Source organism: Antechinus flavipes, chromosome 1 (genome assembly GCF_016432865.1).
Source record: "Antechinus flavipes isolate AdamAnt ecotype Samford, QLD, Australia chromosome 1, AdamAnt_v2, whole genome shotgun sequence".
Lineage (NCBI taxonomy): Eukaryota > Metazoa > Chordata > Mammalia > Dasyuromorphia > Dasyuridae > Antechinus > Antechinus flavipes.
Genome location: NC_067398.1, coordinates 509,640,517 through 509,651,375, shown reverse-complemented (window position 1 = coordinate 509,651,375; position 10,859 = coordinate 509,640,517). Strand labels below are relative to the sequence as shown.

The 10,859-nt window shown below is 33.6% G+C and overlaps 1 protein-coding gene across 1 annotated transcript in view; it reads right to left on the bottom strand.

Moving 5' to 3' along the window:
• Positions 1 to 2,472: 2,472 nt before the first annotated feature.
• NAPG (NSF attachment protein gamma) overlaps positions 2,473 to 10,859 on the bottom strand; it is a 33,603-nt gene continuing 25,216 nt past the window's right edge. Inside the window, exons 9-12 of the mRNA XM_051970474.1 lie at positions 9,541 to 9,619; positions 8,309 to 8,388; positions 6,891 to 7,020; positions 2,473 to 5,265 (exon numbers count right to left, since the gene is read on the bottom strand). Of these exons, the coding sequence (XP_051826434.1) occupies positions 5,119 to 5,265; positions 6,891 to 7,020; positions 8,309 to 8,388; positions 9,541 to 9,619 (436 nt within the window). The 3' untranslated portion in view covers positions 2,473 to 5,118. The remainder of the gene's footprint in view (positions 5,266 to 6,890; positions 7,021 to 8,308; positions 8,389 to 9,540; positions 9,620 to 10,859) is intronic.

Below are 10,859 nucleotides of genomic sequence, written 5' to 3'. Positions count from 1 at the left end.
TGTTTGTTTGCTTTTCTTTCTCATGGCTTTTTGCCCTCTTGGTCTGATTTTTCTTGCACAATATAAATATGAAAACATGTTTAAAAGGATTGCATATGTTTAACCTACAGATTGCTTGCTGTCTTCAGAAGGGGGGAATATAAGAAAGGGAAAAAAATTGAAACATAAAGTCTTACCCAAAAGTGAATGTTGAAAACTATATATTTGGAAAAATACTTTTGAGAATTCAAAAAATACATAATTTTTCAGAGGCTCTTGTTTTAAAGTATTTATTCCATCTTTTCCCATGTTTTTATTCCTTCATTGATAGGTCTTATTTTCTTTTTCTTTTTTCTGGGTCCTCCTATCTTATGAAGGCCTATTGCTTATCAGCACCTAAACTTCGAGCTACTCCATTTTTAATCTGGGCCAGTTACCCTCGTTAGGAAATCCGATTACCCCAAACTCCTGATAATTCATCATACTAACAGTTGTCTCAGTAGAATTAGCTTAGCCTGTTGCAGCTCAGAAGTCCCAAACTCAAGAATTTCCACTAGCCTCAGCCTTCCTAGTAGCAGTTATTTCAGTAATGTATCAAGGTGATAATTCTGATTTCTACCCTTATTACACTCTTTACTCCTTTTCTTGCTCTTAGAATTCTGGATATTCTTGAAGTTGATCTGTATTGCTTTTCAGAATTCTTGCAAGTGATTGCACTATTTTCCTTTCATTTAAAGTTTTTGAATTATTTTCTTTACTCCAATGTATTAACATATAGTGGGAGTCTCCTTTTGGGTAATTGGTTCATTTTTCTTGTCAATTCTTTCCTATTCTGTTTATGTAACTTTCCTTTTACTTATTTTGATCCATTTTTTGCTAGTCGAACTCTGGCTTATTCCCTTGATTCTTCATGACAACAAATTAAGTTTCTAAAAAATACTAATTCTCTTCAAATAAAAATAATTCCAAGGAGTCATTATCAGTATTGGTCTGATGCAACCAAATTTGTTCTTTGTAAGGTAAATATAGAAAATTTCTTTTGGAGATGTATCTTATTTTTTACATTATGTCAATTTCAATGTCAATATGTCAAAATTGAAATTAAACTACACATGTGTGAATAAGCAAATCACTTAAAAAATGGAAATAGAATTTGTAGTAATCACTTCCTTAGCAATAATTCCTTTAATATTTATGCAACATGTTGCAAGTGTCAGTCCAAATTTAAGCTGCCCTAAGATTTTTGGGACACTAATCATCCTGACGAGAGGAAAAGCAAATGTCTGCTTTTACAGATAAGTAATTTGACACTTAGAGAAAGAATGAAACTTGCTCTGGATTTTAAATTATTCAAGGGAAGGATCTACTTTAATTTTGTCTTTTTATCTTCATAATACCTTATACAGAGTCAGCACCTAATAGCTATTGCTATATTCAATTCAGTCACCCCTCTGTTAAGTGGTAGAGTTAAGAAAAGAACTTTGAATTCCAAATTCATTGCTTTTTTTCATAATACCATAGGAGTGTAAAAGGCTGTTTCATTTAAAATTTTAACTTGTAAAATTTAAATGTGGGTTTTAGAACCTGTTTTTATCAGTTTACCTATTCATATCATATTGTTTTACCCTGTTTCTAGAAATTAAATTTGATAAAATGGTTATGTCTTGAGCTATGGAAAGTACAATTTTTCTAGCCCATAAGGTCACAAATTATATAGTGCTGCAATCACTGATAAATTGCAACCCGAGTCCTCTGAGTTTAAAGTAAAGCTCAATAAAGCCCATCTGCCAGGTCTCCATGGCGCCTAGACAATGCAATAATGCAGTGAGTTTCCTGGCATTTGTCACAGTTTTATTAAAAAGTGTACTTTGTTCTTCCCACAAATGTGCATTCCTATTCAACTATCATAACTTGGAAAAAAAAAAAAAAGACATAATCTATGGCATGAGATGGTACCTCTTGGTGGAGCACAAAAGTGAAGTCACTTAGGAGCTACAGTCTTCATTGCATTGCTCGGACGTGGGTTGGCTTCCAATGAGCATAAAGGAGCTACTGTCCAATAGGACAATTCTCTACCCCATCCCCAGAAAAACTTTGTTCAAATATACTTACCTTTCTCATGAGTCTTCACAGAGGAATCTTCAAGATACATCACATAGATGTTCAGTGACCCTAATCAAGTTATAACTAGAGGTTGGAAACCAAAGTCTTATAGTAATACCCTTTTCAATCTTTTTTTTTTTCTTTTTCCTTTTAAATTGAAAATGTCATTGAACACCTAAATTTGGAGTCTGATTCATAGATCCAAAGTCAATCTGTTAATCTGTAGTTAAAGCAGCTCCCCAAAGTAATGAATTTACTCCTAAGAAGCAAACAATAAAACTGGAAAAATTAACTAGATGATGGTTCTTGAATAATTACTAGGAATAATAATTCATTATTAATAGAATATATTAAATTAATTGAATGAATCAAGTGAAACAAAGAGGAAGATAAATGACAAAATTAAAGCTTCATGTTTTATTTTCATAATTGTCACATATAGAGTCTCTTTCCAGAGAGGTGATAATTTGCATTACTGTAACACTTAATACTCTATTTATACATCACAAAGTTAGGAAAAATACAAGTGAAGCACAGGTTTCATACTATAAGAATACCATACTCTGTGTATATACAAATTTAATATATTAAATATATGGCAGAGACAGACTTCACTTACAATGAAAAATTATAATGAACTTTAAGCACATCCATGCAGACTTTTTCTTTTGTACAAAAGGGGGAAAAGTAGAACACTGGAAAACATTTTTCCTATTACAACACCTCATTTTTTTCCACTTTTAACCTGGTTTCCTGATAAAATATTTTAAAGTGTGTAAACTGCATCAGAGGGCAAAAAAAAAAAAAGATCAATTTGAAACCATTTTTAAAAAATATTTACTAAACCAGAATAGCCCTATCAAAGAAATATTCAAACATGGCTGAACAAGGTAGGTGCTTTAGTTCTGAATATTGGGGGAAAAAAATAAAGGGGGAAAGGAAATTCTAAGAATTTGTAGTTACATTAAAAAAATCAATCCTAAAACATTTCTATTGAAAATTGAGACTTGATTATGTTCCTCCAACTGGATACACTAACTTATTTCTGATTTTTTTGAGGTATAAATGGGAAAAGAATATTAAAATGTTCAATATTATAAAAAAAAAAATATGTGGTATGTGAATAGTACAATATTGACTGATATGTTGCCATGAGAACATCCATATTCAGTTGAGGGAAAGTAATAATTTGTCCAGAGGAAGGTCTATATATGACTCACACTGTTAGAAGCTTGTGATTAGAACAAAGTGGTATTGCAACACTGCGGCAACAAATCCTTAAGATGTGAACATTTTTATCTTGCAGTACTAATTATCAAATGCAGATGACAGTCCAAAATTAGTCCTGATATGCCTGATGTAATGGGCTTGAAAATAAATGTTAAATATAATAGTGTTTTATAACACGCTAAAATAAGCATTTTTGCGTGCACACACACACATACATACACACACATATACACATGCAGAGAATTTACATTAGACTCTAGAAAAAAAGAATCAGTTGTGTGTATGTGTTAAGGATATTTTCATTTATCCACTCATAATGCTTCCAGGGAGGTCTAGAAGAACTATGCATAAACTATAATGCATACATGAATAGTCTCATGACTAATTCTCAGAAATGCCTTCTAGAACATCTCACTAGTTACTTCAGATATCAGGCATAAATAAGGAAATTATGACATGTGTGCATATATGTGTGTGTGTGTGTGTGTGTGTGTGTGTGTGTGTGTGTGCCTATGCTTATATATATCTAGAAAATAGTGAACCAATATGTAAGGTGGTTAGCATCTGCCTGCAGAATGCACATAACTTGTGTCTGGAGTCCTTTTCCAAATAAGCAGATCACTTGAAAGGACTTCAACACAAAAGGGGTGATTCTAAAATTTGTGACCATCAAGCAAAAACACAAAATGTGTTTAAGATACATATAAAACCCCAAAGGAAAGCATCCTAGCTGCCATTTGGGGAAATGACTAGCCACTTATTTGAAGCATGGAGCTTTAAACCCATCATTTTTTCAAAAAAGCTTCTTCTCCTTCATCTAGAATTTTGCTGTGAAGACTTTGTCCTCACCAATAGCCAGCTCTTCTTCTTTCAGTACTGACTAGCCCAGTAGCTGCATATTTGGCAGGGAGGTAGTTTGTTTAGGAGGAGCTGGGTAGACATTGTTTCATTTTCAGTTTCCTTCTGAGAGCACACAATTACAAAAGGATTTTTCATAGGTTCTTATTAACCTTAGTCAATGCTCTTTCTTTGAAATATGTATCTATTCAACTTGTTTAAATCCAGGAAAAGATACATAACTTTGTCAGATGACTTTGCTTAGTGTTTTCAAATTTGCAAATTGATTTGTAAAATACATATTTCAATAGACTAAAAACAGCTCATAGGCTCATAACTATGTCTTGTTCCCAAACTTTTTTCTAAAAAGACTGAACCATTTAACGTATCCTATGGCATGAGCATGAGATTTCCTTTAAAATTTGTGTGTATTCATACACATACATACACATACAAACACTCATACACCTATATCTACACATGTATTTAGCCTCATACAGCTGTATAATACACAAGAAAAACAAGCAGACCAGGTACTGACTTTCTATCAGGAGAAGTCACTTTTAGTGCCAATTACTAGTTAATAAAGAAAAAAAGTATTTGCCAGGTAATACAAAAATCACAAATGGAAAAAATGACATTCAAATGTCCCACTTGCCATTCTAATCCACAATCTTAACTCTAGAACTCAGTTCTCAAAGAAGTCTGTTATCATTTGTGAATGAATTCTCTTAAAAGAAAATTGAAGCTGGTACTCTGGACAAACTTTTACCAAAGAAGGGATTCACAGGAAGGGAAGGAGGAGGAATTTGTTTGGTATAGTAGCCCAAAATAAGGAGCTTCTACACTGATGTTCTAATCAGTACTACAGAAAGGGGTTAAGAATTTAGGTACACTCAACATCCACAAAATAGCTTATCAGATTTTCCCCCCAACCTCCTACCCTAAGAATATGCATGATAACAACAACTAGCAGAGTCCTCCCGAATATTCATCTTCTTCTTCATCAACACCAGTTGTGGCTTCTGCACCTTCACTTTTGGCCTGTGGTGTTGCTGGTGATTTCTTCTTGATTCCTCCTCCAGGAACTACCAAACTTAAGCCCAATTTGGCATACTGTAAATGATAAATAGATCAAAAAAGGTTTAAAAAAAAAAAATCTGGAATATTGATATGAAACACAGGCTTAGCAGCAACATCAGTTTGTCCTAAAGACCAAACTAGAGACCAAGCTCATTACTACAATACTGAGAAATATAAACGGTTTCATTGTCTGGTTTTTTTTTTTTTTTTTTTTTTTTTTATAATGGAGATTAAATAGTTCGAGGTATACACTGCTATTTATCAGAATTATCTTTCCATGAAAGAAGCATGAAATTGTAATAAGGTAAAACTTCATTAATTCATTTTTTTTGTCCTTCTTTTTACTTGTATTTGGCTCTCAAGAATTCAGCCTGACACACAGGAAATACTTAATAAACGTATGTTCATTTGACTTGGAAACTTTTAACTTACTTAAGAATCAAAGCCAAAAATATTTATACTTTCTATAAAAGTACAAATTTTTTTTCTATTTACTACATTACTTATAGATTCTCCTGACAGACCTGGAAGTAAAAGGCCTAAATCCTTAGTTATACTTCAGATTTGCAAGACTTGACCTTCCACCAAACAGGATTTTCAAATTATAGGCATTGAATTTTTATCCCAAGGTTTGTAAGACATATACAAATATACTTGTCTTGTAGAAGTCTGTTATTTTACAGAAAACAGGAAGCAATGCATAATAGAATCACTGAAAAATATAGTTTATTTTAAAAATGCAGACATGATCTTATAACAAAGATAGGGGAAATAAAAATTTCTTAGATCACTTGTGCTTATTAATACAAGAGCAATGATTAAAAATGAGTAACATTGGCTTTTATGACAAAAAGCAACAAGGGAAATATATCTAAGGGAAAAATGCAAACTCTTATTTCCCTCTTTCCCTTTCTATTCCTTTTCAATTTAATTTTCTTAGAATAGGAGAGACACTAGTGCTTTCAGGACAGACAAATTTTTGCCTTCTCTAGGTTTTGTGTCATAAAGGGCAGTGGACAGGGGCAAAAGATAGGTAAAAGGTAAAACTAATCAAATGTAGGCAAGAACTCTTCTGATTAATTGGAATTCTTTCAGAACTAATGAGTTTTGAAAACTATGTGCAAAGTTGATCTGATATCATGACAATAAACAAGCCCATGGTCACAAACATCATGATCTACAAGAGATTAAGCAGCAAGCTTGACAGAAATTTAATATATTCTGCCTGTTACCTGCTAGTTCAGGTGAATTTTTACAGGAGCCCAGAGTATATTTTCCTGCAAGTGGCAGATATCCATCATGCTCTTAACTGGGTGATATGGGAAGCAACTAATAGGAGGTAAGCGATAGGAGGCATGGGAAATTAAATGGGAAAGTATTAATAAATGCAACTGGGATCAATGAAGTTATGGACAGACAGAGCAAATGTTTTCAGGCCCAGAGGTTATGGAAGCACTCTGCACCACTGCTATAGGACTCAGTCCAAATGGTCCATTTTCAGAGTTGGGAAGGTCTCTCTGCAGAGCAGCTAAATGCAAAACAAGTCCCAAAAGACCAGGGGAGAAAAGATGGCAACAAGATGCTTGTCCTTCCCTGAGAAGCCTCTTTCATCAGGAAAGAAGAAGGAAAAAAAAAAAAAAAAAGCAATGGCCACTTACGTCATTATCCATGTACTTAAAAAGCGGAGAATTGCAGACCTCTGACACTTGATCTTGGTCTTGCTGGTCATACCCCTCTAAAAGCTGTTCCAGGGCAGTACAGTCCTCACTTCCATTGAATCCTGGTATGCTAAGGGAACACCATCCCCAGACCTTCAATATGACTGGTTTGCTTTTGCAGGCCACTCACCCTCTCCCGAAGAACACCAAGAATCTTAAGTCCATCTATTCTCCACCAATTCTAGTTAGAGTATGTGACTTACAGAGGATTGTTGTGTTTTTCTCAGTTTCAAGGATAAAAAAAAATTTATAAAATTTTATAACTTGTGAAATAGTATGGGAATTTTGCTTAGTTTTTTTTTTTTCCTTCACTCTCTTACTCTCCCTTTCCCTGAGCTAAAAATTTAGTATATTTATTGTAGAGTTGTTTCTTTGCATATGTATCACATCCCCAGGGATGGTCTCAATTTTCTTTTTTTTTCTTCTAGCTCCTAGTAAAGCCCTCTGGATATAGTAGGCACTTAAAAAATGACTGATGAAAACACATATGAATTTTATTCTAATACCTTCCACCCCATCATATGTGAATATGTGAATTTAATATATAAAATGTTTTCATTAGTTGAGAATTTCATTTGAGGGAGAAAAAGATGATGAAACAAAGAAATTTTCAGATCTTATCCTCCTATATGAGATTATACAGAGATGATAATTTTAAAAAATACAACAGGTTCTAAAAGCCCAAATTCAAAAGCTGAAATAATAATCACATGCCTCTATTAGCTATGGGAAATCACTTAAGAAACATCCTGAAAGAAAACTTTTCACTAACAATGTAAGTGTGCTAAGAGAAAAAAGCCAAGATCTCAAGATAACAAATGAAAATTGTAATGTTCCTGCTAGGTTTCTGGAGGACTTTGGGATCAGCCCGAGTCCTTGGTCTTAGTGGAGGAGTGAAGAAGGCAGGAGAGCCACCAGGAAGATGGTCAAAGATAGAATGTCTCATTTCCAGTTCTTTGCAGCCCTTATATACCTTAGTACAGGGGTCTCAAACTATAGCCCATGGGCCAGATACAGCAGCTGAGGACGTTTATCCCCCTCACCCAGGGCTATGAAATTTCTTTATTTAAAGGCCCACAGAACAAAGTTTTTGTTTTTACTATAGTCCGGCCCTCCAACAGTCTGAGGGACAGTGAACTGGCCCCCTATTTAAAAAGTTTGAGGACCCCTGCTTTGGTACAATTATATCATTACAGCACACTGAATATGTGTGAACTAGAGAACCATTATATCACCACACTAAGTACTAAGTATATATGTGAACTAGAGAACCATCATCTTATCAATTCCACTGAGTTAACACCTTGTTTCAAGTATACTTCTCCAGAGTTCCAGCCCTCTTCAAAAAAATGTCTTACCTATAGCTCTCTCTGACACATCTTTCTGCTGCTACATAGTCATTTCTGTGTAGATGAACTAAAACTTGGGCGATTGTTTTCTGAAACAGAAAAGAAAGATTACCTTTCAAATTATATAAACATAATAAAAGTAACTTTCCTAGTAAGATAGAAACATTTTAGATTTCACTTGATGCAGCTTAGTTTCTTTTTTCCCTTACTATACTCTAAGTATTAGAGTGCCTTCTTCAGGACATTAGAGGAATAACATTTTTTTTTTTTTTGGTTTATTATTTCTTTTTAAGCTCTCTAGGTATATAGCTTTGACATTTTTTTTCTTTTAAAAAAAAAATATAATAATCCCATCACTAAAACTTCCTACTCTGGGCAAAAGAATCAATAATAAAGTAAAAAGAAGGAAAGTTTACTCATGTAAGCACATGCATATAAATTTTATACAGTTACTAAAAAATCAAAGTGAGATAATCATATTGTTACATGTCAACCAAAATGACTAACTCAAGTTCTAACTGTGACACATACTGGTTTCTGTATGCCCTGAAGCAAGGCTAATCCAATTTCTCAGTCTTCTAAGCAGCTCTTTAACTATTAAATACAATCATCTTTTTTTTTTTAAATTATACTGTTATAGAAATGCTTGTCTTATTCCATAAATTAAAAATAAAATTCAAATTTTTCAAAAAGACTCTAAGTGGTCAAGAAGGCGCTGATCTTCCCTGGGAAAGAAATCCCTGCCCCCACTTTTGACCCTCCACCCTCACCCTAGCTCCTAGAAATTTCCCATAGCAATGAAATCATAAACCCAATACCTATCCTGTACATGTAAGTTTAGGAAACATTCAATAACAAGGCCTATCAAAATAATACTTTCATTTACTAACGTGTATTTTTTAATAGATAATGGTCAAATAGCAAAAAGAGAAGTTTAGTGACTAGAATGCTAAATTCAGGAGGATATGGGATCCAATCCTACTTCTGACACTAGCTAGTTGTAAGACTCTAAACAAGTCAATTAATCTCTATGTGCCTCAGGCAACACTAGGATTTATCTACAAAATCATAAAGAAACTGTAGTCTGCCTTGGTGGAGAGTGGTCCCTATATCAATCAAATAATAAATCCTTTATGTCACATAACAGTCAAATATCCAATAAATACTTTTCCCTTTTTTAGAGAACTATAGTAACATGAGAAATTAGACAAAATATAGACAAAATAAATTACAAATAATACCTTATAACATGTTGGATAATTTTCAATTTCCTTATAGATATTCTTTTCCTTCTGAATGGAAAGTGCAGCCTCATCAAATCTAAATGAAGAAAACAGCAAGAAATTCACATCTGGATTTATTGAGTAGTGGGAGAGAGACTTAACTTGGCAGCATATTTTGTTTCAGGTTTAGGAAGGAAGAAGAGTGGCTCCATTAGCTCTAAAACTTCATCTTTACAAATATCCAGACTCTTCTTAATGCATTGGAAAGGACTAGCAATAAATAAGTGAAGCTCACATGTCTCTCTCCTCTCTAATCCATCTACCACATTGCTGCCAAAGTAATCTTTCCAAGGTACAGGTCTGACCATTCCATTAACCTTCTCAAAAACATTTAGTAGCTCCTCATTGTTTAACAAACAAAAAACTACTTAGACTGTCATTCACCGTCCTCTATAATCTGTCTCCTCCCTAACATTACATTATTTCATTAAACTCTTTGGTATATAGTCTATACATAAATTCCTGTTTTCTAATCTTCAATATTGCCATGCCTTTACAAGAACTATCCCTTAATTCCTGAAAGAGCTTATTCCTTCTTTCTTCATCTCAACCTATGATATCCTTTCCTTCCCTAAAGATCTAGCTCAGGGTCTATTCTCCAATGCAGCTTTCCCTGATTGCTCTAGCTAATAATGCCCTATTCTATTCTCCTTGAATCTTTCTAATTATTGTTTGACCTCTTCTAGAAACCGAATCATTTTCTAATTTTGTCACATTTGTGTGTGTGTGTGTGTGTGTGTGTGTGTGTGTGTGTGTGTGTATGTGTGTGTGTGTTTTCATTCTTGGACACCACCAAACAATGCCTTACAAAGGTGCAAAATAAATGTGAACTACATTGAACTGGAGTTAATTATTTTAAATGAAGAATTTTTATGGATTAGAGATTTTTGCTAATTCATGGGTAGCCACTGAAATGAGCAATCATTTAAAGGAAATTTATAACAAGGTTCCAACTTATGCAACACTAATTTAATAAAGTCCTTTATATTTCAAATAATGCAAATGTCCAATAAATGATCAATCATAGGAATTCCACTTTCTCTACCTTTTCCCCTTTATCATTATAAATTCTATTTGCTGCCACTTGCCTCTTATGGACCCTCTATTCCAAACCTAGACCTAGCTTTATACCATGGCAGGAGTATTTAATAACAAAATAGATAGTAATAAGATGGAAGAAAAGGTGAAAATAATAGGTAGGGAAGAGGAAAGGATTCAGTTAGATTGTACTAGTATACTACTGGTATTGTATATTTTAACAGATCTATATTCTTATC